Raw genomic sequence first — 27,658 nt, 5'->3', positions numbered from 1 at the left:
GCGGGTGTAGCAGTGGGTCGTGCGCGTGCGCATGCGGGTGTAGCAGTGGGTCGTGCGCGTGCGGGTGTAGCAGTGGGTCGTGCGCGTGCGCATGCGAGTGTAGCAGTGGGTCGTGCGCGTGCGCATGCGGGTGTAGCAGTGGGTCGTGTGCGTGCGCATGCGGGTGTAGCAGTGGGTCGTGCGCATGCGGGTGTAGCAGTGGGTGTGCGTACCAGTAGGAGTGACCAGCAGGCTCTCTCTCTTCTCCCTCTCGAAGCGAACTGCCATCTCCTCCTGGCTCGCCTCCTCCTCCTGCTCCTGCAGCAGCTTCATCTTCCTCATGAGAGCCTCCACCTCACACAGGGTCTCCACCTGGGGAGAAGGGACAGTCATGAGAGCCTAGCACAGAGCCTCCGTCTGGAAGGGGCAGTCATGAGAGCCTCGCACAGAGCCTCCATCTGGAAGGGGCAGTCATGAGAGCCTCGCACAGAGCCTCCATCTGGGGAGAAGGGACAGTCAGTGGGAACCCAATAATCTCAAACATTACTGACAAGCGAAACAGCACAGATTCCAAGAGAGCGACAAAACCACTAAGCATTTCAGAGTGACCTTAACCAAAAAATGAATTGATTGATCCTGGTATACGGGCTGTATTCTCTGCAGGAGGACGTCCCAGTAAATAACAAGCCCCGACAGGACAGAGTGGTTTATGTCAGAACATCCTAAAAACCATACACCACAAAGGAAGGAACGAACGAAGGAACATTCAATATTCTGCTTATACCAGAACTATATATTTAAAATAAATAGCAATACATTTTTTTTTTTTTTTTAATATTGCATCAATTAAATCATGGATTATTTCGCCTGGCAGATCTTTCATTTTCAGTGGACTGTGCTTCAACAGGGATTCATTTCCAACTTATGGCCTCTTCACAAAACGTCTTTTTAGACAGAACCTTGAGTTCAGTCTGTCAGTTTCAGCAGCACACCATTGGATTGGAATGAAAGCAAAGACACATTCGTAAGCATGTTATTCCACATATCCCACGCTAGATATACATGTTGTAGCTCCATGAGCCATGCAGTGCTCACTCATTATACAGCGTCCCTTTGTACTGCTGTACAGGGCACGGGACACCAACGGCTATGTCTCTTATCATTGGCTCCGGCTACAGCGTTATAAAGAGGGAGCACTGTAGATGGGTCAAGAGACGTACTTTAAAACAGCGCTGGCCTACTATGATTCGATGAGACTCACCCTGGGCACGCTGCCCCCACCCTCACTCCTGGGGCTGTCGGTCGGGCAGGGGGACGGTGGCCGGAAGGCGTGGCCCTCCTCGTGGTCAGGCTCAGGGTTGACTCCGCAGCCGAACACGAAGGAGGAGAGCGAGTGATAGTGAGTGAGGAGGACAACAGCGTGGATCAGCTCAGCCAGGGACCAGCAGCCTTCACCACCCGGCTTCAACAGCACCTGGGAGAGGAGGAGAGAGTTCTAAATGAGCACACTGCTCCAAACAATTCAGTCTCATTAGAAACGTCTCTAGGAGGAGGAGTGTTAGGCATAATTTAAAATGCATTTATAATGCCAAACACACTCCCCTCTGAACACCCCTGAATGCGTATGTCGGTAATGGAGACCGACCTTCTCGTGATCCCCACAGCTCCAGTTTTGTACCGCATCTGTACGCAAGTTAAACTGATTTTGCAGGTTTGTAATCTATAGTTTGTCGTTGCAGGTTAAAGCAGTTCCCTGCCCGTCCTGTCGGGGGCGCTCACCTCGATGTGCTCCTTGGTGATGAGCCAGGGCCGGTGTGCCAGCAGCTTGTTCAGCTCGTTCAGGTTCCGTAGCTTTTGGGGGGCACAGGAGAGTCCGCCCAGCCACTGGGGGTCCCCCCCCACCTGCAGGAACTCTGCGGTGTGCAGCTGGACCAAGTAGGAGCACTGGTGACGGGCAGAGGCCTGGATAGAGAGACAGAGGGGAGACACGCGCCTTTACAAGCCCTTCAAAGAACCTCCACCGACGCAGAACGCTAGCAATCCCAAAGTCCACATTGTTGCAAGATGTATACACAGTGCTCTCAGAAGTTATTCAAACGCTAACTCAAATGACTTAAAACTTACACAATACTAAACAGCACAGCAGGGGACTGAAGAGATGGGAAAAAAGGGTAATCCGAGTGTGTTTTGGTCACTTTGGTGCTCTGGGCTAGATTGCTGCTATTCTGTATTCTCCCTGTGCTGGGGATGCAGTGTGCGCAGGGGTAGGGGACTCCCCGTGCTGGGGATGCAGTGTGCGCAGGGGTAGGGGACTCCCCGTGCTGGGGATGCAGTGTGCGCAGGGGTAGGGGACTCCCCGTGCTGGGGATGCAGTGTGCGCAGGGGTAGGGGACTCCCCGTGCTGGGGATGCAGTGTGCGCAGGGGTAGGGGACTCCCCGTGCTGGGGATGCAGTGTGCGCAGGGGTAGGGGACTCCCCGTGCTGGGGATGCAGTGTGCGCAGGGGTAGGGGACTCCCCGTGCTGGGGATGCAGTGTGCGCAGGGGTAGGGGACTCCCCGTGCTGGGGATGCAGTGTGCGCAGGGGTAGGGGACTCCCCGTGCTGGGGATGCAGTGTGCGCAGGGATAGGGGACTCCCCGTGCTGGGGATGCAGTGTGCGCAGGGGTAGGGGACTCACCATGATGGCTATGAAGTGTCTCCAGGGGTAGGGCAGGGGTCCGTCCAGCTGCAGCAGGGAGTGCTGAGTGCGCAGGAAGCAGGCCAGGTACTCCGTGTGCAGACCCATCACAATGGTGACATGATCGAGGCGGCCCAGCGACACAAAGGCCTCCCTCAGGATCGGCTGCACCACGCCCTCCTCCACCATCTCAACACAGAGACAGAGACACAGGGTCAGAGTGAGACAGAGACACCATCTCAACACAGAGACAGAGACACAGGGTCAGAGAGAGAGAGAGAGAGAGAGAGAGAGAGACACAGCTTCAGAGTAAGAGAGGACACAGGGAGAGAGAGAAACCATCTCAACAGAGAGAGACACAGGGTCAGTGAGACAGAGACAGGGACACAGCGTCAGAGAGAGAGAGAGAGAGAGAGAGCGCCTTTAGTCATCCAACCATCAGATGTCAGTTTGGACAAAGCTGAGGTATTAAAAACTGATAGAATTAATAAAATTAAGCAGTTTAAACCATTTCCCTTACTAATGCTTAATTAGCCACATCACTAGAATAAGTCTAAATAACCTTGGAGGTGATGAACAGCCTGCTCACACTACCTAAACAATGCACAAAAACGTGATTGAAGCAAACAGCACTGTGCAATCAACACACGCTTAAACCATGTGCTGATTTAGCTAGTGGATGATTTTGTGTGGACAGGGTCGAATTCAGAGCACAGTGCAATGCAATGGCCGTCATAACCCTTACTAGTATACATTTGTTTACACCAACACATGCCCTCACAGGACTCTCTCAAGGACATAGTGTTTATTCTATATAGAAAGCTTCTGGAAGCAGCCCAGCTTCTCCCCGGTTATACAGGGTGCCTGCCTGCCTGCCTGGTCTGAAGGAATACGCTTCCTGGCAGGTCACTGAGTTTGAATGAAGCCCATACTTTTCTTCTGAAATGCTGGATCAAGCTTGCATCAGATCACTGTGCTCAGCGCTGCAGGGCACTGGGTTGAGAAACTGCATTCCTGAGCACAGCCCCCCTGGCTCTCTGATGACTCAGCTGGGGCAGGCAGCTCATCAGCACCAAGGATTCCAACGCCTACCAGCAGCTGGGCTGGCATGGTCATCACAGCTGAGGACTGGGAGAAGAGTGGAGTCTCCCTCGTGCTCAGAGCTGTGGGACTGGGAGGAGAGTGAGGAAGGGAGGCAGTGTGGTCTAGTGCTCAGAGCCGAGGGACTGGGAGAAGTGTGAGGAAGGGAGGCAGTGTGGTCTAGTGCTCAGAGCTGAGAGACTGGGAGAAGCGTGAGGGAGGGAGGCAGTGTGGTCTAGTGCTCAGAGCTGAGAGACTGGGAGAAGCGTGAGGGAGGGAGGCAGTGTGGTGTAGTGCTCAGAGCCGAGAGACAGAGGTGGGCAGGCAGTGTGGTGTAGTGGTTAAAGCCGAGGGACTGAGCGGTAAAGAGGGAGGCAGACAGTGTAGTTTAGTGGTTAGAGCTGAGGGACTGAGCGGTAAAGAGGGAGGGAGGCAGTGTGGTGTAGTGGTTAGAGCTGAGAGACAGAGGGAGGGAGGCAGTGTGGTCTAGTGGTTAGAGCTGAGAGACAGAGGAAGGGAGGCAGTGTGGTCTAGTGCTCAGAGCTGAGAGACAGAGGGAGGGAGGCAGTGTGGTCTAGTGCTCAGAGCTGAGAGACAGAGGGAGGGAGGCAGTGTGGTCTAGTGCTCAGAGCTGAGAGACAGAGGGAGGGAGGCAGTGTGGTCTAGTGGTTAGAGCTGAGAGACAGAGGGAGGGAGGGAGGCAGTGTGGTCTAGTGGTTAGAGCTGAGAGACAGAGGGAGGGAGGCAGTGTGGTCTAGTGGTTAGAGTTGAGGGACTTGGAGGGAGGAAGATTCATTGTAAGATAAATGGTGACTGGAATCATACACGTAATTTGCTACAGCAGTCCTTTCAGAAACCTCTATGAAGTTAGTGTGCATCAGCACTTGTAACACACTGGGGGGGGGGGGGAGGTGTTGAAGTGTGCATCCTACCTCCTCCACGGGGATGAAGCAGCTGGGTCCCTGCCCCAGCGCCTGTGGGATCTGAACACCGTGCTCCTGTGGAGAGAAGAAGAAAAAACCTTTAAGAAATCTTAAAGCTGACTGCATCACCAGGGAGACACAGACATAGCTGCTCCAATACTCTTTCAATGCTTATAAAGCACTGCTCCCGCCGCTACACACATGGTCACCTGGCAGTCTGAATGGAGCGGCAATCAAACACACGCAGCGCCGCTGTGCACTTAATGTCCCTGTTCTATAGTGCTATTCAATCAAAGTATAGGAGGACAGTCACCAAACACAAGCATGCATTAACAACACGGACGAGAACTGCAGTTCACTGGAGTTGTACAGGGTATCAATACTGTGTGTTCTGGCATGAGAGGGTGGGTCTGCTCCACACAGCTGATGCAACTTGTGGCAAGGGTTTGCATGTGTGGGGGGTACTGAGCACCGTAGCACAGGAGTGAGATTTAAAAAAAGAGGAAAAAACTGGCTGCACCAACAGCATGCCCATCTTAGAGCTGACATATTTAAAGTGCTGTTTATCTAGAGCAATGCACCTGAGAACAAAGGTAAGAGTGGGTTGCCCTGGCATTGAGGGATATGTTGTTAAATGATCAAACAATCCAATCCAAGGAGGTTTGTGAATCTCTCTCTGAACTCCAGAGTGAATAAACCCAGAGCCTTGCTGTCTGTCTCACCTCACGTTCAATAAAGACCTAAACCTCTGCCTTTCTTTCACAGGGGTTCGGATTGCAGCCTGCACTCATCACAACACCAGTTTCTTTTTTTCGTGGAAGCCCAGGGATACGTTTCAGAGCGTCCCTCCCTATGGAACGTGCGGACAGGGAGCCCCAGAGATCTGCACAAGACCCGCGCAGGACGTCCCACCATGGGAAAACCCTGCATCAGTGCAGTCCAACACATTACAAACACAGAAATCCGGAGAGTCCATTTAAACACCCGTTTCCCTTCCTGTAACAGCAGAGCTTGCCTGTGTTACACAACTAGGGCTTCAGGGTCTCTGTTTCACCCTGAATGGTTCTACTCTCCGATAAGAATGCAACTGATACCTGTTAAGACATTTGTGTATCTCAATCACAACTATGATTGACAGCATGTAATCAAAGAAACTTCAAAATTATATCGCAGAAGTCTACCGGGAGCCATAACAGTAGTAGTAGTAGTAGTGTACAGTATTTCAGCCAGGTTAGATATCAGAATGTCTAATGATTCAGTTTGTTTTTCCTTAAGTAGAAAGCGGTATGCAATTCAATATGTTAGTCAAATTATTCAGCAGCTTTCATTCGATTTTATGACACACCAGTTAATTCTAAATCGGCCATAGCTGTACAGAATCACTTAAATGTGTCTAATCGTGATTCTAACTTTGTTTAAAAAAATAAACAAGAAATTAAAATGCCCTTACCTTCATGGGTTTAATTCAAACTCCCTTTGTTTCTTTAACAAAACAAAAAACACAAAGTCACAAGTGCTTCTTCCTAACACTACGGTCTTACACGGAATGAACTCACACTGGCGGAGAAGCCGCCTTCCATCATCCCACCTGTATGACGCAACAGCCCCTCGAATCGGTCTAGCCTTACATCAGCCAGCCTGTTTATGACGCAACAGCCCCTCGAATCGGTCTAGCCTTACATCAGCCAGCCTGTTTATGACGCAACAGCCGCGGCGCAGAAGCGCAAATAGAATCGATTGAAAGCCATCACATCGACTGCATACAGGGTCTTAATACATTTGATTTGATGTGTAACTTCCATTGTCATAATAAAAGTGATTTGTTTTTGTTATGACTTTATTCCTATTATAAAGACAAGGAAACGCCCTACAGTTTGTTTTTTTAAAGGTAAAATATAAACCCTTTGGATTCCCTGCCAACGCTACTTCTATGTAACGAAACAGCCACACGGGAATTCCCATTAATCTGAAATGAAAACTGCGACCGAGAGTTCCCTTAACACAGAGTCCCTTCAACCTAACGCGAAACACACTGCCGTCTTCATCATGTTCCTTTTACATAAAAACGAACAACAACGCGATCAACGTGTATGTACATGGAAAGATCTGTACCAATATGCCCAGGTGCTTGTAAACTAGATCAGCTGCACGAAGCATTTACAAATAACGAAACTAACATAGTAGCGATTCTACCAAGATAAAAACGGACCTTAACATCAAATAAAACGCAGCTGTGCAATAAAACAATGTTGTTTAAAAGCGGGTCTTGAATTAAAATACAGAAACGCAGTTAAAACGCGTCCACCCAGTGAAACGAGCCGCGGAGCAGTGCTAACCCATTACTGCCATCGCCCTCATTTCAGGACTGGCTACATTGTTCTTTTGCGGAGCATGTTTAACTGGTATCTGTTATCGTAATTCTCTTAATTAGATTGTTATTGACAATGTACTTATTTTTTAACCGCAAATGTCTAAATGTAACGTATCAAATGACAAATATAGCTTGTGTTGTGTTTTTTCTTTTAATAAATGTATTTGGTACTTAACTTTAAAGAACACAACACAGACACAAAAACATTCTCGTGGAATTAGTTTACAATAACAGTACCTCAATCTAACATGGTAAATAGTGGCATATTAACTTGGCTTGTGAATTAAACGCGGTGTGCAGTACCTGTGTCCGTGTCCGTGTCCGTGTCCGTGTCCGTGTCCCCTCGCAGCGCTCGCGTGGTAAATAGCCGCTTGTTATTAACACACTGATGTCGGCTGCGTAATGGACGCTGTTGTTGCTCGTCAAGGTACACTCAGCATTAGCATCTTTCATGTTTCTTTGTGAAATCTTGAAATTCCTGTTGCGCCTCGCTCGCCCTTCTTTGAAATCAGTATCCTCTGACTGTAAGAGCGTGCGGGTTCTCTCATCACCGCATCCACGCCCTCAAGGGCCGGTCTCAAACTGATACATTAGAGCACGTAGCGAGGGAGCGATTCCAGCTATGCTGAGTTTGCACAATGGGAGCCTACCAACACTTCAAAACTATTGATGCATTTACTGGATCCAATTACACGACTGTGGATCCTATAGGGATTCACAGACACTACACGCCAAGCCTTTTAAACTGTATAACTCTTGGCAGTGTTTTGGGGGTATGAGCAATATACGTAACTGAGTCAACTTTAACCTTGATTAGTTAACGCAGAGATGAATACGCCCCAGCTTGGCCTAACCTGCACATCATTTACAATCAATTACTTGTTTAAGTACATGTAGTTTACACACTGCATGATTTAGGCAGCTGTATTAATTATTATTAACTTCTTAGCAGACGCCCTTATCCAGGGCTACTTACAGTCGTTACAAAGTCTCACATTACAGATAAGAGCAGTTATAAAATACAATACAATCAGTAGTAAATAAGAGCGCATTCAAATGAGAGAAAATAAACACAGTAAATCATTAGGTCTGACAGTGATTACGACTAAGAGCAGCTGAATTTAATATTTGCTTCTAAGAGTAAATTCCATTAAGAGCCAGTAGTGAGTACAGTACACGGATAAGAACGATTTCAAATAAGAGCGATTACAAAAAACGAGAATGCACCATTAATGTTACAGTGTTAGATCATTACAGTGGTTGAAACAGTTTTGGTACAATACTATTACTTATAATACTTCATTTAAATAAATCCGAAATGGGTTTAAATGAGTTATGAGCAGACAACATAAGCTCCATTTGAATATAAAGTGTTTCACATTTTTGTTATTACAATTAATTACAGTTCATAAATAACTTTAAATAAAATGCGACCGGTTTAAATCATACGAGTTATAAACAAAAAGCAGCGTTTCTATCGGCATGTCTTGTCGATTTGTTCCTGCTTGAGTCACTTTCGGAATGCACTGAAATGGAATGCTGTGTTTTATCTTCTGTTCTGAACAGTCACGTCGCCTTTGAAGTCTAGTTATGAAGGGAGTCCAATCTCCGGGTACTTGTTCCATTTCTGCAGCACATGTTGCATCTCGCACTTGGCTGCTGCATGTCTCGCTGCATACAGCACGTCTCAAAGCACGGCTGTGAGAGCGTGATCACACACACGCACACCGAGACATGAACATAAGAGATTAATCCTCAATCCTGAACGCAGTAGGGATTCAAGGACATGCATGCACATGGATTAGGGAGTGGTTAACATGTAGAAAACAGAAAGTACCGATTAGAGGAGAAACCTCAAAATGGAGCAAGGTAACCAGTGGTGTACCACAGGGAAAATGATCTAGACAGCATTCAGAACTGGGCAGACACATGGCAAATTACATTTAATAGAGAAAAAGTGTAAGGTACTGCACACAGGCAATACAAATGTGCATTATAAATACCATATGGGAGATACTGAAATTGAAGAAGGAATCTATGAAAAAGGCCTAGGAGTTTATGTCTTCAATGTGGGGAAGCTATAAAAAAGGTCAACAAGATGCTCGGATATATTGTGAGAAGTGTTGAATTTAAATCAAGGGAAGTAATGATAAAACTTTACAATGCATTAGTAAGACCTCACCTAGAATATTGTGTTCAGTTCTGGTCACCTCGTTACAAAAAGGATATTGCTGCTCTAGAAAGAGTGTAAAGAAGAGCGACCAGAATTATCCCGGGTTTAAAAGGCATGTTGTATGCAGACAGGCTAAAAAAATTGAATCTATTCAGTCTTGAACAAAGAAGACTACGCGGCGATCTGATTCAAACATTCAAAATCCTAAAAGGTATAGACAATGTCGACCCAGGGGACTTTTTCGACTTGAAAAAAGAAACAAGGACCGGGGGTCACAAATGGAGATTAGATAAAGGGGCATTCAGAACAGAAAATAGGAGGCACTTTTTTACACAGAGAATTGTGAGGGTCTGGAACCAACTCCACAGTAATGTTGTTGAAGCTGACACCCTGGGATCCTTCAAGAAGCTGCTTGATGAGATTCTGGGATCAATAAGCTACTAAACAACCAAACATGCAAGATGGGATGAATGGGGCCTCCTCTCGTTTGGAAACGTTCTTACATTCAGGGATCAGTGTATTAACAGGCTGTACAGCAAGAGAGACGCACCAGTACTGCAATGTCACTTTGGAAACAGTACACCCTAAACCCGGCGCACTACAAACACTGTCCAGGTACACCCTCGACCCGGCACGCTACAAACACTGTCCAGGCAAACCCTCGACCCGGCGCGCTACAAACACTGTCCAGGCACACCCTCGACCCGGCGCGCTACAAACACTGTCCAGGCACACCATCGACCCGGCGCGCTACAAACACTGTCCAGGCACACCCTCGACCAGGCGCTCTACAAACACTGTCCAGGCACACCCTCGACCCGGCGCGCTACAAACACTGTCCAGGCACACCCTCGACCCGGCGCGCTACAAACACTGTCCAGGCACACCCTCGACCCGGCGCGCTACAAACACTGTCCAGGCACACCCTCGACCCGGCGCTCTACAAACACTGTCCAGGCACACCCTCGACCCGGCGCGCTACAAACACTGTCCAGGCACACCCTCGACCCGGCGCGCTACAAACACTGTCCAGGCACACCCTCGACCCGGCGCGCTACAAACACTGTCCAGGCACACCCTCGACCCGGCGCGCTACAAACACTGTCCAGGCACACCCTCGACCCGGCGCGCTACAAACACTGTCCAGGCACACCCTCGACCCGGCGCGCTACAAACACTGTCCAGGCACACCCTCGACCCGGCGCTCTACAAACACTGTCCAGGCACACCCTCGACCCGGCGCGCTACAAACACTGTCCAGGCACACCCTCGACCCGGCGCGCTACAAACACTGTCCAGGCACACCCTCGACCCGGCGCGCTACAAACACTGTCCAGGCACACCCTCGACCCGGCGCGCTACAAACACTGTCCAGGCACACCCTCGACCCGGCGCGCTACAAACACTGTCCAGGCACACCCTCGACCCGGCGCTCTACAAACACTGTCCAGGCACACCCTCGACCAGGCGCGCTACAAACACTGTCCAGGCACACCCTCGACCAGGCGCTCTACAAACACTGTCCAGGCACACCCTCGACCCGGCGCGCTACAAACACTGTCCAGGCACACCCTCGACCCGGCGCGCTACAAACACTGTCCAGGCACACCCTCGACCCGGCGCGCTACAAACACTGTCCAGGCACACCCTCGACCCGGCGCGCTACAAACACTGTCCAGGCACACCCTCGACCCGGCGCGCTACAAACACTGTCCAGGCACACCCTCGACCCGGCGCGCTACAAACACTGTCCAGGCACACCCTCGACCCGGCGCGCTACAAACACTGTCCAGGCACACCCTCGACCAGGCGCTCTACAAACACTGTCCAGGCACACCCTCGACCCGGCGCGCTACAAACACTGTCCAGGCACACCCTCGACCCGGCGCGCTACAAACACTGTCCAGGCACACCCTCGACCCGGCGCGCTACAAACACTGTCCAGGCACACCCTCGACCCGGCACGCTACAAACACTGTCCAGGCACACCCTCGACCCGGCGCGCTACAAACACTGTCCAGGCACACCCTCGACCCGGCGCGCTACAAACACTGTCCAGGCACACCATCGACCCGGCGCGCTACAAACACTGTCCAGGCACACCCTCGACCAGGCGCTCTACAAACACTGTCCAGGCACACCCTCGACCCGGCGCGCTACAAACACTGTCCAGGTACACCCTCGACCCGGCGCGCTACAAACACTGTCCAGGCACACCCTCGACCCGGCGCGCTACAAACACTGTCCAGGCACACCCTCGACCCGGCGCGCTACAAACACTGTCCAGGCACACCCTCGACCCGGCGCTCTACAAACACTGTCCAGGCACACCCTCGACCCGGCGCTCTACAAACACTGTCCAGGCACACCCTCGACCCGGCGCGCTACAAACACTGTCCAGGCACACCCTCGACCCGGCGCGATACAAACACTGTCCAGGCACACCCTCGACCCGGCGCGATACAAACACTGTCCAGGCACACCCTCGACCCGGCGCGCTACAAACACTGTCCAGGCACACCCTCGACCCGGCGCGCTACAAACACTGTCCAGGCACACCCTCGACCCGGCGCGCTACAAACACTGTCCAGGCACACCCTCGACCCGGCGCGCTACAAACACTGTCCAGGCACACCCTCGACCCGGCGCGCTACAAACACTGTCCAGGCACACCCTCGACCCGGCGCTCTACAAACACTGTCCAGGCACACCCTCGACCCGGCGCTCTACAAACACTGTCCAGGCACACCCTCGACCCGGCGCTCTACAAACACTGTCCAGGCACACCCTCGACCCGGCGCTCTACAAACACTGTCCAGGCACACCCTCGACCCGGCGCGCTACAAACACTGTCCAGGCACACCCTCGACCCGGCGCGCTACAAACACTGTCCAGGCACACCCTCGACCCGGCGCGCTACAAACACTGTCCAGGCACACCCTCGACCCGGCGCGCTACAAACACTGTCCAGGCACACCCTCGACCCGGCGCGCTACAAACACTGTCCAGGCACACCCTCGACCCGGCGCGCTACAAACACTGTCCAGGCACACCCTCGACCCGGCGCTCTACAAACACTGTCCAGGCACACCCTCGACCAGGCGCTCTACAAACACTGTCCAGGCACACCCTCGACCCGGCGCGCTACAAACACTGTCCAGGCACACCCTCGACCCGGCGCGCTACAAACACTGTCCAGGCACACCCTCGACCCGGCGCGCTACAAACACTGTCCAGGCACACCCTCGACCCGGCGCGCTACAAACACTGTCCAGGCACACCCTCGACCCGGCGCGCTACAAACACTGTCCAGGCACACCCTCGACCCGGCGCGCTACAAACACTGTCCAGGCACACCCTCGACCCGGCGCGCTACAAACACTGTCCAGGCACACCCTCGACCAGGCGCGCTACAAACACTGTCCAGGCACACCCTCGACCAGGCGCTCTACAAACACTGTCCAGGCACACCCTCGACCAGGCGCTCTACAAACACTGTCCAGGCACACCCTCGACCCGGCGCGCTACAAACACTGTCCAGGCACACCCTCGACCCGGCGCGCTACAAACACTGTCCAGGCACACCCTCGACCCGGCGCGATACAAACACTGTCCAGGCACACCCTCGACCCGGCGCGCTACAAACACTGTCCAGGCACACCCTCGACCCGGCGCGCTACAAACACTGTCCAGGCACACCCTCGACCCGGCGCGCTACAAACACTGTCCAGGCACACCCTCGACCCGGCGCGATACAAACACTGTCCAGGCACACCCTCGACCCGGCGCGCTACAAACACTGTCCAGGCACACCCTCGACCCGGCGCGCTACAAACACTGTCCAGGCACACCCATTCATTCATTTTCTTTTTACTTTCTCCACTATATAAACAAGGATTTCACCGCAGATGGGGCGGTGCTCGCTGCTCCCAGATGGGGCTCCACAGCCTGCTCGCTGCTCCCAGATGGGGCTCCACAGCCTGCTCGCTGATGGGACTCCACAGCCTGCTCGCTGCTCCCAGATGGGACTCCACAGCCTGCTCGCTGCTCCCAGATGGGGCTCCACAGCCTGCTCGCTGCTCTCAGCTCCCAGATGGGGCTCCACAGCCTGCTCGCTGCTCCCAGATGGGACTCCACAGCCTGCTCGCTGCTCTCAGCTCCCAGATGGGGCTCCACAGCCTGCTCGCTGCTCCCAGATGGGACTCCACAGCCTGCTCGCTGCTCTCAGCTCCCAGATGGGGCTCCACAGCCTGCTTGCTGCTCCCAGATGGGACTCCACAGCCTGCTCGCTGCTCTCAGCGCCCAGATGGGGCTCCACAGCCTGCTCGCTGCTCTCAGCGCCCAGATGGGGCTCCACAGCCTGCTCGCTGCTCTCAGCGCCCAGATGGGGCTCCACAGCCTGCTCGCTGCTCTCAGCTCCCAGATGGGGCTCCACAGCCTGCTCGCTGCTCTCAGCTCCCAGATGGGACTCCACAGCCTGCTCGCTGCTCTCAGCTCCCAGATGGGGCTCCACAGCCTGCTCGCTGCTCCCAGATGGGGCTCCACAGCCTGCTCGCTGCTCTCAGCTCCCAGATGGGGCTCCACAGCCTGCTCGCTGCTCTCAGTTCCCAGATGGGGCTCCACAGCCTGCTCGCTGCTCTCAGTTCCCAGATGGGGCTCCACAGCCTGCTCGCTGCTTTGCCCAGTTTCCCAGCTGGGTTAAGGGCTGAAGCAACAGGACGTTCTCTGGTCTTCCCCTCAGTTCAGAAGGAATGGCATGGTTTCCATCATAGTATGAAGATGGAATCTGATACATTTTCTTTCTCTAGTTTTAAAGATCGTATTTGGGAATTGCTTAGAACCTCCTGCCAATGGTTCTCCTTCAGTCCCCATGAACACACAGATATGTCCTGTTTATTCTGTTCTTTGATTTCTGTATGCTGCTGATTAAGTTTGAAGCATGCATGTTTTCATGGTGTTGCTTGTACTTGTCTTTCTATTGTTTCCCAGGACTCCCTTGTAAACGAGGCCTCGTCTCAATGGGTAAATCTCCTGGTTAAATAAAGAAGGGCCAGGTCAGCAGCTACGATGGGACTGGAGCCTGGGTCCCTGGCTCTTTGCACATCTTCACTGTGGCGCAGTGGTGACTGGAGCCTGGGTCCCTGGCTCTTTGCACATCTTCACTGTGGCGCAGTGGTGACCGGAGCCTGGGTCCCTGGCTCTTTGCACATCTTCACTGTGGCACAGTGGTGACCGCGGAAAGTCTTGCTCATTTTTCAGTATTGTGTGTTAGTCTCCCAGGTGAGGAATCACTACTAGAACTAAATTAAACAGCAGTTTTACAAAATAAAAGTACAAGTCGTTTATATCCAGCAATTGATTGTGGAGGAATATCTATACTGTACATGTTACCAATCAAACTGTGAGGAAACTTGGTATGAAAAATTCTTTAGCAATTTCTAGGCCTACTTAGCTCTGACTTGCAATTGGTTTGTCTTGAAGACTATATCTTATCAAGATGAGGCTGTGCAACATGCTGAGAATGAGGGTTTGGTTAGTCTGTCCGTATGAAAGTCTTTTTTTTTTTTTTTTTTTTTTAAATCGCTGTAATAACTCATGGCTCATTGAAGTCTTGGGCTTCAAGTCTGAGTCAGCCTCTGTGTCCGGCGGGGCTTATTAAAGAGAAAAGGTGACAGACTCCAGGATGCATTCATACATTGAATTAGAAAGATCGATGACAAAATGTTTTGTCTAGAAGTCTTTTTCAATGCCCTGACAGTACCGGGGTGGACAAACTGAAATAAAAGAGACTCCTGCCACACTAGTTTTGAACCATTACAATCCTGTCCTCAGTGTGGAGCTGTGCTGTGGCAGGGCGAGTCCCGGTCTCCAATCCTGTCCTCAGTGTGGAGCTGTGCTCTGACAGGGCGAGTCCCGGTCTCCAATCCTGCCCTTAGTGTGGAGCTGTGCTCCGACAGGGCGAGTCCCGGTCTCCAATCCTGTCCTCAGTGTGGAGCTGTGCTCTGACAGGGCGAGTCCCGGTCTCTAATCCTGTCCTCAGTGTGGAGCTGTGCTCTGGCAGGGCGAGTCTGTAATCGACTTGGGGGCTCCGCCATCCCCTCTGACTTGCCCATCTAACCCTAGGGATAGACCTGAACATTTTGACTGCTCTCCCCAATTAGGTGGAAATCACTGGGTAACGGCTAGAAGGGGATCCAAAGCAAGGGTTGGCTCATCTTTGTCCCCGAAACATGCCATTAGAAATAGATTTGATGCTTTGGCTGACAGGATCCAGTTAAGCCACAGGTCTGAATTTGGTGTCATTCTTGGAAATACAGTAGCCTGGAGCTGCAGTTTGATATCTGGAGTTTCCCGGTAATGGGTTTCATGACAATGCGAGCCGGTGCTGTGCTGGAATAAGCCTGGGAGGTCCTGACAAGGTGCTGCCCAGCCTGGGAGGGCAGCCCTCCCGTCTGCACTGCGCTGCGCAAAGAGCGATTTAAATACCACTGATGCGAACTCACCCTCTAATATTATTACATGCAATTACCCCAGCCTCAATCTAACCATTACTAACTGAGAAAGAGAAAGGCTGCTGTATTGCTAATCCATTATTGATTGGCATGGATTTTAATTTGCCAGACTCTTTTCAACATTCATTAATTGATTAATTGCACTGGTGCCCTATTTGGAGCCTCGCATATACGATATATTATTATTACTTCAAGGGGTTTGTGAAGAGGCTCCATTGTTTTCACATATTGCTTGAATAGGTTTTTTCAATGCATGCATTATATTACTTCCCCACCAACCCCCTGTCCTCTGCTCACTTACTCCCCATCACCCTATGCAACCCCTACTAATCTACCCTCCTTCTCACCCCTCTCAGACTGCTCTTTGCCCCCTGCTCCAGGGCCACAAACCCACCATGTGGGCTCTGGATCCCCTCCCCACTCACCTTTTCCAGACTGCTGCCCCTGCTCTACTCCCTTTCATTTCCTCTCTTCTCAACACCTCCCAGCACCACTCTGGCACGCACTTGCCGATTCTTCCTGAGCAACATCCGAAGAATCCGACCCTTCCTCACCAACTACGCTACCCAGCTCCTGGTCCAGGCCCTGGTACTCTCCCGCCTAGACTACTGCAACTCCCTCCTGGCTGGCCTCCCTGCGTCCGCCACCCGTCCGCTCCAGCTCATCCAGAACTCTGCTGCCCGCCTGGTGGTTCTCTCTGCCTCACTTCGCCCACACTACTCCACTACTCCGCTCACTCCACTGGCTCCCGATCACCGCTCGCATCCAGTTCAAGACTCTTGTACTAGCCTACAGATGCCTTGACCAGACTGCACCCAGCTACCTCCAGACCCTCATCTCTCCCTACACCCCCACTCGACCTCTCCGCTCCGCCTGCACTAGAAGACTAGCTCTACCTCCGCCACGCTCCCCTGCCTCCAGAGCCCGCTCCTTCTCCACCCTTGCTCCGCAGTGGTGGAATGACCTTCCTACAGATGTCAGGACTGCCCAGTCCCTGACCACATTCCGGCGCCTCCTTAAGACTCACCTCTTCAAACAGCACCTGTAGAACTCCTCTGTTTGTATCCTGGGACACTATCACCCTTCATGTAAATGTGCTTTATTTTGCTCTTATCTGCCTCCTATTTTACTGCATTTAATCCTGTACTTCAGAATACAGTAATCTGCCAAGTGTTTAACCTGTAGTACTTTGTATTTAATCACATCCTGATGTAACTATCACTATTTAATCATATCCTGATGTAACTATCACTATTATCTGCTGTATTATTGAATTTTGGTTTGTCACACTTGTACTTTGCTTGAACAAAAGTTATTGTATTTATTGCTCTTATTGTATTACTTGTATTGTAACACTTGAAATGTATTTGCTTATGATTGTAAGTCGCCCTGGATAAGGGCGTCTGCTAAGAAATAAATAATAATAATAATAATAATAATAATAATAATAATAATATGCTATCTGGCTTTTCCCCCTCTGCTTTCTAATGGCATGCATCACCCCCATCTTAAAAAAATCCTTCCTTGATTCCTCATCCAGCCAGAACTAGCGTCCTGCCTCCCTTCCCTGCCGCCTCTGTCCTGATTCCCTTCGACCTCTCTGCTGCCTCTATTCTCCGGTCCTCCCTCACTGACCTGGGACTCCCCAGCACTGCTCTTGCCTGGTTCTCCTCCTACCTCACCGATCGCATGTACCCGGTGCCCTGGCGTGGCTCACCCTCTGCCTCGTGCTCTCTTCCTACAGGCGTCCCCCAAAGCTCAGTCCTGGGACCCCTCCTGTTTTCTCTCTACACCCTCTCCCTGGGTCCCCTCATCTCCTCCCATTGACTTCTCATATCATCTCTATGCTGATGATGCCCAGATCGTCCTCTCCTTTCCCCTCTCTGACTCCCAATTCTCCTCCTGCATCTCTATCTATCTGTAAGGATTTTAAAACTCTTGCTTCCCTGACCTTGTAGCTCTTTGGCTTGGCATGTGGCCTGAAATACACCCATGTTGGAGTGACTGGCGTTTCATAACTCAGAGTGCAGCTGTGACCTCGGAAGGATGATACAACCTTTGTTTCTGTTTAATAAGCTAGTTTTGAGCCTATGTATAAACCATAATCAAACCAATTAAAACCGGTTCTAAAACCACTTTTGTTAAAAGTGACACGCTATAACATTAGGTAAGTGTTACAGAACAACACACTATTGGAACAGGGAGTCTTTTTTTTCTGATGGCCACAACCCTTGTGTGGGGCAGGGTACACCAGGTTCTTCCAGTTAAATTGCACAAGCTCTTATTGTTTAATCAGCCACCTGTTCTTTTCCATTATTCTACTGTTGCTTATGCTTCCCATTTAAATGGTGAAAGAAGTGAGAAATCATTGAAACTGTCTGTAAACATTGTGTGATTTTCCTGCGTTTAATGGAAGCTCTGAATCAGCGCAGAGTTAATAAACTCTTAAAATTAAGCTGTACATAGCTGGTGTACATCAGCAGTTTGCAGTCTTGTCGCTCGTCCTTTGTCTTTGCTGCCTGTGAGTTAAATGTAACTTCTTGTTATCTGGGTTTCTGCTGACATTGGTAAAGTGAAGAAGAAACGCAGATGTTAACTTTTAATGTGCTGCGTCTCGCCATGCATCATGCCAGGGAAATAAGACCAAATTTGGTCAAGGAAATTATGTAAGCTAGCTGTATATCTGTGCTGTTTGAAGTAATTTCTGGGCTCAGCTCAGAAACTAACATCTACACTGATAGCAGTTCAGAAACTAACATCTCTGTGCCATAAAAGCTCAGCTCAGCTCAGAAATAATTAACATCTACCCTGATGCAGCTCAGAACAGCATCATCTGAGACTTGTATGTGAGATCACGGATGTGTGCGAGATCACTGATGTGCGTGAGATCACTGATGTGTCACCTTTGATTTGCTTTGTTCCTGTTTGCATTTAGATTCCTGAAAAAACTATTTTTTTAATTGGAACTACCTGAAAAAAATTGGCTTTTTTTTAAAAAAAAGAAATCGAACCCCTTAGATGTCTCTCGGCCATCTCCTCCTGGATGCACTCACATCATCTCAAACTCAACCTCTCCAAATCAGATCTCCTTTTCTTCCCCCCTCTTCCTCCCCTACCACTGATCTCTGTACCACCACCCTCTCTCCCTCCTCATCCACCAAGAACCTCTGTGTCACCCTCAACCCCTCCTCCCCTACTCTCAGCACATCTCTACTCTGGCACGCTCCTGTCGCTTCTTCCTCAGCAACTACACAGAATTCGCCACTTCCTCACTGATTACTCCACGCAGCTCCTAGTTCAGGCCCTGGTACTGTCCCGCCTTCACTACTGCAACTCCCTCCTGACTGGCCTCCCTGCCTCTGCTACCCGTCCGCTCCAGCTCACCTTGTCTTTTCCCTTGCTTGTTTCTCCCACACTACTCCGCTCTCTCCACTGGCTCCCTATCGCCGCTCGCATTCAATTCAACTCTTGTACTCGCCTATCACTGTCTCAACCTTTCTGCACCCTCCTACCTTCAGACTATTTCTCCTTACACCCCCTCTCGCCCCCTTCGCCACTGGAAGATGCAGGTAAATGAAGAGGACTGGCGAGGCTGCAGGGCAATGAAGAGGACTGGTGAGGCTGCAAGGTGATGAAGAGGACTGGTGAGGCTGCCTCGTGCAGGGCAATGCAGAGGACTGGTGAGGCTGCAGGGCAATGAAGAGGACTGGTGAGGCTGCCTCCTGCAGGGCAATGAAGAGGACTGGTGAGGCTGCAGGGCAATGAAGAGGACTGGTGAGGCTGCCTCCTGCAGGGCAATGAAGAGGACTGGTGAGGCTGCAGGGCAATGAAGAGGACTGGTGAGGCTGCATCCTGCAGGGCAATGAAGAGGACTGGTAAGGCTGCAGGGCAATGAAGAGGACTGGTGAGGCTGCAGGGCAATGAAGAGGACTGGTGAGGCTGCCTCCTGCAGGGCAATGAAGAGGACTGGTGAGGCTGCCTCCTGCAGGGCAATGAAGAGGACTGGTGAGGCTGCCTCCTGCAGGGCAATGAAGAGGACTGGTGAGGCTGCCTCCTGCAGGGCAATGAAGAGGACTGGTGAGGCTGCCTCCTGCAGTGCCCCGAGCGGAAGGTGAGGGTGACTAACACAACGAGAATGGCCTTGCCACACTGTGAAGCTCTCTGAGGGTTCTACTGCGTTGTGATAAAATAAAAACGTGTCCGGCTACACTGAAAGGTTGTTTTTGTTGTTTGTACGCACAGAGCTGCTTCTCTCTGAAGGTCCTTCAGGAGATTTACCTTGACTTGCACAGCAGTGATGGTACAGCTTTGTCCTCTTTAAACAGCTCCCCTTATCTTAATGCTGGATGACCAGAGTCTGGCATTTGGCTAGTTTGCACTTTCATTTTCTCATTCTCTTTCCTGTTTTTTCTGCTCACCGCTTTGTAATTAACGCATGTCTGGTATATCCCCTTTGTATTTCCTTTATGGAAATTTTAAAACAGTTTGTGTGAACTCTGCCCTGCCATAACTTTGAAAAAAACCTTTTATGCATTATAAAATAGACAGATAGAAAAACTGAATCTGGTGCGATTGTGCACACAGTGACTGAAGGGGATAGTGTTTGCATTTCTCAGACTCTTCCAGTGGAGGGTCAGACCCAGCCCCCCCGATCCCCTATAAGCCTGCTTTCTAAACCCTCAATAACAGCACATGTGAAACAGTGATGCAGAGCCCTTTCTAAACCCTCAATAACAGCACATGTGAAACAGTGATGCAGAGCCCTTTCTAAACCCTCAATAACAGCACAGGTGAAACAGTGATGCAGAGCCCTTTCTAAACCCTCAATAACAGCACATGTGAAACAGTGATGCAGAGCCCTTCCTAAACCCTCAATAACAGCACAGGTGAAACAGTGATGCAGAGCCCTTCCTAAACCCTCCCTAACAGCACAGGTGAAACAGTAATGCAGAGCCCTTTCTAAACCCTCAATAACAGCACATGTGAAACAGTGATGCAGAGCCCTTTCTAAACCCTCAATAACAGCACATGTGAAACAGTGATGCAGAGCCCTTTCTAAACCCTCAATAACAGCACAGGTGAAACAGTGATGCAGAGCCCTTTCTAAACCCTCAATAACAGCACAGGTGAAACAGTGATGCAGAGCCCTTTCTAAACCCTCAATAACAGCACAGGTGAAACAGTGATGCAGAGCCCTTCCTAAACCCTCAATAACAGCACATGTGAAACAGTGATGCAGAGCCCTTCCTAAACCCTCAATAACAGCACATGTGAAACAGTGATGCAGAGCCCTTCCTAAACCCTCAATAACAGCACATGTGAAACAGTGATGCAGAGCCCTTCCTAAACCCTCAATAACAGCACATGTGAAACAGTGATGCAGAGCCCTTTCTAAACCCTCAATAACAGCACATGTGAAACAGTGATGCAGAGCCCTTTCTAAACCCTCAATAACAGCACATGTGAAACAGTGATGCAGAGCCCTTTCTAAACCCTCCCTAACAGCACATGTGAAACAGTGATGCAGAGCCCTTCCTAAACCCTCCCTAACAGCACATGTGAAACAGTGATGCAGAGTCCTTCCTAAACCCTCAATAACAGCACATGTGAAACAGTGATGCAGAGCCCTTTCTAAACCCTCAATAACAGCACAGGTGAAACAGTGATGCAGAGCCCTTCCTAAACCCTCAATAACAGCACATGTGAAACAGTGATGCAGAGCCCTTCCTAAACCCTCCCTAACAGCACATGTGAAACAGTGATGCAGAGCCCTTCCTAAACCCTCCCTAACAGCACATGTGAAACAGTGATGCAGAGCCCTTTCTAAACCCTCAATAACAGCACATGTGAAACAGTGATGCAGAGCCCTTCCTAAACCCTCAATAACAGTACATGTGAAACAGTGATGCAGAGCCCTTTCTAAACCCTCAATAACAGCACATGTGAAACAGTGATGCAGAGCCCTTTCTAAACCCTCAATAACAGCACATGTGAAACAGTGATGCAGAGCCCTTTCTAAACCCTCAATAACAGCACATGTGAAACAGTGATGCAGAGCCCTTTCTAAACCCTCCCTAACAGCACATGTGAAACAGTGATGCAGAGCCCTTCCTAAACCCTCCCTAACAGCACATGTGAAACAGTGATGCAGAGTCCTTCCTAAACCCTCAATAACAGCACATGTGAAACAGTGATGCAGAGCCCTTTCTAAACCCTCAATAACAGCACATGTGAAACAGTGATGCAGAGCCCTTCCTAAACCCTCCCTAACAGCACATGTGAAACAGTGATGCAGAGCCCTTCCTAAACCCTCCCTAACAGCACATGTGAAACAGTGATGCAGAGCCCTTCCTAAACCCTCCCTAACAGCACATGTGAAACAGTGATGCAGAGCCCTTCCTAAACCCTCCCTAACAGCACAGGTGAAACAGTGATGCAGAGCCCTTCCTAAACCCTCCCTAACAGCACAGGTGAAACAGTGATGCAGAGCCCTTCCTAAACCCTCAATAACAGCACAGGTGAAACAGTGATGCAGAGCCCTTCCTAAACCCTCAATAACAGCACAGGTGAAACAGTGATGCAGAGCCCTTCCTAAACCCTCAATAACAGCACAGGTGAAACAGTGATGCAGAGCCCTTTCTAAACCCTCAATAACAGCACAGGTGAAACAGTGATGCAGAGCCCTTTCTAAACCCTCAATAACAGCACAGGTGAAACAGTGATGCAGAGCCCTTTCTAAACCCTCAATAACAGCACAGGTGAAACAGTGATGCAGAGCCCTTTCTAAACCCTCAATAACAGCACAGGTGAAACAGTGATGCAGAGCCCTTTCTAAACCCTCAATAACAGCACATGTGAAACAGTGACGCAGAGCCCTTCCTAAACCCTCAATAACAGCACATGTGAAACAGTGACGCAGAGCCCTTTCTAAACCCTCAATAACAGCACATGTGAAACAGTGACGCAGAGCCCTTTCTAAACCCTCAGTAACAGCACATGTGAAACAGTGACGCAGAGCCCTTTCTAAACCCTCAATAACAGCACATGTGAAACAGTGACGCAGAGCCCTTTCTAAACCCTCAATAACAGCACATGTGAAACAGTGACGCAGAGCCCTTTCTAAACCCTCAATAACAGCACATGTGAAACAGTGACGCAGAGCCCTTTCTAAACCCTCCCTAACAGCACAGGTGAAACAGTGACGCAGAGCCCTTTCTAAACCCTCCCTAACAGCACAGGTGAAACAGTGATGCAGAGCCCTTTCTAAACCCTCAATAACAGCACAGGTGAAACAGTGATGCAGAGCCCTTTCTAAACCCTCAATAACAGCACAGGTGAAACAGTGATGCAGAGCCCTTTCTAAACCCTCAATAACAGCACAGGTGAAACAGTGATGCAGAGCCCTTTCTAAACCCTCAATAACAGCACAGGTGAAACAGTGATGCAGAGCCCTTTCTAAACCCTCAATAACAGCACATGTGAAACAGTGATGCAGAGCCCTTCCTAAACCCTCCCTAACAGCACAGGTGAAACAGTGATGCAGAGCCCTTTCTAAACCCTCAATAACAGCACAGGTGAAACAGTGATGCAGAGCCCTTCCTAAACCCTCAATAACAGCACATGTGAAACAGTGATGCAGAGCCCTTCCTAAACCCTCAATAACAGCACAGGTGAAACAGTGATGCAGAGCCCTTCCTAAACCCTCAATAAAAGCACAGGTGAAACAGTGATGCAGAGCCCTTTCTAAACCCTCAATAACAGCACAGGTGAAACAGTGATGCAGAGCCCTTTCTAAACCCTCAATAACAGCACAGGTGAAACAGTGATGCAGAGCCCTTTCTAAACCCTCAATAACAGCACAGGTGAAACAGTGATGCAGAGCCCTTCCTAAACCCTCAATAACAGCACAGGTGAAACAGTGATGCAGAGCCCTTCCTAAACCCTCAATAACAGCACAGGTGAAACAGTGATGCAGAGCCCTTTCTAAACCCTCAATAACAGCACAGGTGAAACAGTGATGCAGAGCCCTTTCTAAACCCTCAATAACAGCACAGGTGAAACAGTGATGCAGAGCCCTTTCTAAACCCTCAATAACAGCACAGGTGAAACAGTGATGCAGAGCCCTTTCTAAACCCTCAATAACAGCACAGGTGAAACAGTGATGCAGAGCCCTTTCCAAACCCTCAATAACAGCACAGGTGAAACAGTGACGCAGAGCCCTTTCCAAACCCTCAATAACAGCACATGTGAAACAGTGACGCAGAGCCCTTTCCAAACCCTCAATAACAGCACATGTGAAACAGTGACGCAGAGCCCTTTCCAAACCCTCAATAACAGCACATGTGAAACAGTGACGCAGAGCCCTTTCCAAACCCTCAATAACAGCACATGTGAAACAGTGACGCAGAGCCCTTTCTAAACCCTCAATAACAGCACAGGTGAAACAGTGACGCAGAGCCCTTTCTAAACCCTCAATAACAGCACAGGTGAAACAGTGACGCAGAGCCCTTTCTAAACCCTCAATAACAGCACAGGTGAAACAGTGACGCAGAGCCCTTTCTAAACCCTCAATAACAGCACAGGTGAAACAGTGACGCAGAGCCCTTTCTAAACCCTCAATAACAGCACAGGTGAAACAGTGACGCAGAGCCCTTTCTAAACCCTCAATAACAGCACATGTGAAACAGTGACGCAGAGCCCTTTCTAAACCCTCAATAACAGCACATGTGAAACAGTGACGCAGAGCCCTTTCTAAACCCTCAATAACAGCACAGGTGAAACAGTGACGCAGAGCCCTTTCTAAACCCTCAATAACAGCACAGGTGAAACAGTGACGCAGAGCCCTTTCTAAACCCTCAATAACAGCACAGGTGAAACAGTGACGCAGAGCCCTTCCTAAACCCTCAATAACAGCACAGGTGAAACAGTGACGCAGAGCCCTTCCTAAACCCTCAATAACAGCACAGGTGAAACAGTGACGCAGAGCCCTTCCTAAACCCTCAATAACAGCACAGGTGAAACAGTGATGCAGAGCCCTTCCTAAACCCTCAATAACAGCACAGGTGAAACAGTGATGCAGAGCCCTTTCTAAACCCTCAATAACAGCACAGGTGAAACAGTGATGCAGAGCCCTTTCTAAACCCTCAATAACAGCACAGGTGAAACAGTGATGCAGAGCCCTTTCTAAACCCTCAATAACAGCACAGGTGAAACAGTGATGCAGAGCCCTTCCTAAACCCTCAATAACAGCACAGGTGAAACAGTGATGCAGAGCCCTTTCCAAACCCTCAATAACAGCACATGTGAAACAGTGATGCAGAGCCCTTTCCAAACCCTCAATAACAGCACATGTGAAACAGTGATGCAGAGCCCTTTCCAAACCCTCAATAACAGCACATGTGAAACAGTGATGCAGAGCCCTTTCTAAACCCTCAATAACAGCACAGGTGAAACAGTGATGCAGAGCCCTTTCTAAACCCTCAATAACAGCACAGGTGAAACAGTGATGCAGAGCCCTTTCTAAACCCTCAATAACAGCACATGTGAAACAGTGATGCAGAGCCCTTTCTAAACCCTCAATAACAGCACATGTGAAACAGTGATGCAGAGCCCTTTCTAAACCCTCAATAACAGCACAGGTGAAACAGTGATGCAGAGCCCTTTCTAAACCCTCAATAACAGCACAGGTGAAACAGTGATGCAGAGCCCTTTAAACCCTCAATAACAGCACAGGTGAAACAGTGATGCAGAGCCCTTTCTAAACCCTCAATAACAGCACATGTGAAACAGTGATGCAGAGCCCTTCCTAAACCCTCAATAACAGCACATGTGAAACAGTGATGCAGAGCCCTTCCTAAACCCTCAATAACAGCACATGTGAAACAGTGATGCAGAGCCCTTTCTAAACTGGTGAACATTTTGCTCAGTTCTGTTTGAAGTGATATTAAAAAGGGGTTCACTATACTATACTGTGATTTACTGGAACCTTATCAATAAAATGTAACTTTACACCTCACTAAATGAGAAAGGCTACTGCTGCTTTGGCAGAATGCTCCTAGACCTCTCCTCAGGCACCTGATCATGTGCAGAAGGACAAAGTGTTCCGTTTCTAGTATACTGTGTTTTCAAACCGTGACGTTTCTGTTTTCTTATTTTTGGATAAACTTCAAAAATAATAAACCGAGTCGGGATAGATAAGGAAGCCAGTATGATTGAGAGCAGAGTTCCCGTTCCATTATAAAATCAATTCCCATTTCTTCAAAAGGAATTGCATTTATATTTCAGATAAATAATTGTTCGGATGCTTTTAGTTAATTGACTAACTGTGGCTTCCATTTAAGTAATGTGTTGCCACTGTGAGGAGCTCCTTCTAACAATACAGCCAACTGCAATTGTGATCAGTGATGTGCTGGAATTGATTCAAATGAAATTGTGGTTCAGGTATCAGATTTTAGCCAGGTATCTGATTTTGACGAGGCAGTGCACCTTACACGGGTAGCATACACAAACTGCACCCGTGCGTGCAAACCACAGCAGCCTGTACCTCGGAACGTACAATCGGACTCGCGGTGCGCTGCTAGATTAGCGTTCCTCTTACCTGTGCTGTTTGGAGAAGCTGCGATGTTTTCTCACTGATGTCTCTGAAGGGGCAGTTCCGAGACAGACTTAACAGCAGCAACAGCATCGCCTTATCGATGCCGCCGCCTCCTCCTCCCGGGCTCTCCCTCTCCCACTGCGGCGTCCCGTCTTTGACCGCTCCGTTCTCCGCTCGGGCCGGCGCGACCCTGTCGAGAAACGCCAGCACGGTCCGTGACAGGACACCCAGCGCCGCCGATCGCTCCTTCTCGTCTCGGCTGCACAGGTTGCCGAACTTTCTCCAGTCGCACACCGGCTCAGAGTCCGTGTCAGCTGGGCTCGACTCGGCGGCCCGGTTCCATTCCGAGGCTGCGACACTATTCGTCACAGGAGACATCCTGAGCATGTTCCGCTGTTTTGACTATCCTGACAGTAAACTGGAAGCTATCGTATTTGATAGCAGCGGTGTAGTGCAGTTCGTGAGAAGTAACGTGTAAATATATGTTTGCGTTTAAGTTATTAAACACATAACTAATAAGCGAGCACATCGTTTTCTACCATAAGCAACAGAACTGACACCTCCGGTAGCATCCTGCAAATTACCTCCTGCGCCGCTTCCAGCCCAGTTAAACTAAACCACAGTCGCCATGGCGATTCTTCTGCGTCGTATGAAATATACTGAAATCTCACCGCTTTTAAATGACCTCAACACAAGGGAACGGAATTCTATACCTGCACACAAATGCGCTCAGATCTCTGTGAGAAGGCACAGCTGATGCAACTTATGTCAAAACCTCTGTAATCAGGCGGCACAGCGTATAAGGGAATTGTAGTTTTTAAAGTGGCCCTCCCCAATCTAATAAAGCGCCTCCGGGTACTAAAAATGACTACAACTCCTAGAATACCGTGCGACCAAACCGGTTCTGCTTTTGATTGGCTTGCCTTCTGAATGCAACAGCCAATCCCAAACGCGGCGTCTATTAATAGAATCCATGCTAGTCCTGTATTATCATATTACAGTGGCGTGGATCTGTTGGTTTAAGATAGGCTTAATTAAAAAAAAAATTGGTTTATCGTTTTAATGTAACGCATGCTTAACTGAAAAAACGATTCGTAAGATTTTAAAACGTCACCAGTCCTTTTTTTGCAGCACATTTAATTAAAACTGCAGTCTGTTTAATTTGTTTCATTAAACAAAATAATTGTATCAGACGAGCCAGACCCACAGCGGTAGCAGGCTCTGATGCAAGGCGCCCTCAGGCTCTTTGTAATAAAATACATTACAACGGGGATTTAAATGGATATTTTGGTTAAAAAATATATATATATGCTTGTTTGTAGAGCTATGTGTTTGAAGCTCTTATTATT

General features: G+C 49.7%; 1 protein-coding gene across 3 annotated transcripts in view; it reads right to left on the bottom strand.

Moving 5' to 3' along the window:
• The window catches only part of LOC117964108 (sestrin-2-like), a 36,563-nt gene extending 9,483 nt beyond the window's left edge, over positions 1-27,080 (bottom strand). The window contains exons 1-6 of one of the 3 annotated variants that reach the window (XM_058997726.1): positions 26,313-27,080; positions 4,669-4,734; positions 2,657-2,845; positions 1,759-1,941; positions 1,241-1,474; positions 213-351 (exon numbers count right to left, since the gene is read on the bottom strand). In XM_058997726.1, coding sequence (XP_058853709.1) covers positions 213-351; positions 1,241-1,474; positions 1,759-1,941; positions 2,657-2,845; positions 4,669-4,734; positions 26,313-26,696 — 1,195 coding nt within the window. In that variant the 5' untranslated portion in view covers positions 26,697-27,080. Of the gene's footprint in view, positions 1-212; positions 352-1,240; positions 1,475-1,758; positions 1,942-2,656; positions 2,846-4,668; positions 4,735-7,333; positions 7,812-26,312 lie in introns of those variants that run through there. The other 2 variants (XM_034906549.2, XM_058997727.1) reach the window with 2 other exon arrangements.
• Positions 27,081-27,658: the final 578 nt, after the last annotated feature.

The sequence above is a fragment of the Acipenser ruthenus genome, chromosome 23 (genome assembly GCF_902713425.1).
Source record: "Acipenser ruthenus chromosome 23, fAciRut3.2 maternal haplotype, whole genome shotgun sequence".
NCBI classification, from domain to species: domain Eukaryota; kingdom Metazoa; phylum Chordata; class Actinopteri; order Acipenseriformes; family Acipenseridae; genus Acipenser; species Acipenser ruthenus.
The sequence above is the reverse complement of the archived record's forward strand: the minus strand, read 5'-3'. Positions and strand labels throughout refer to the sequence as shown.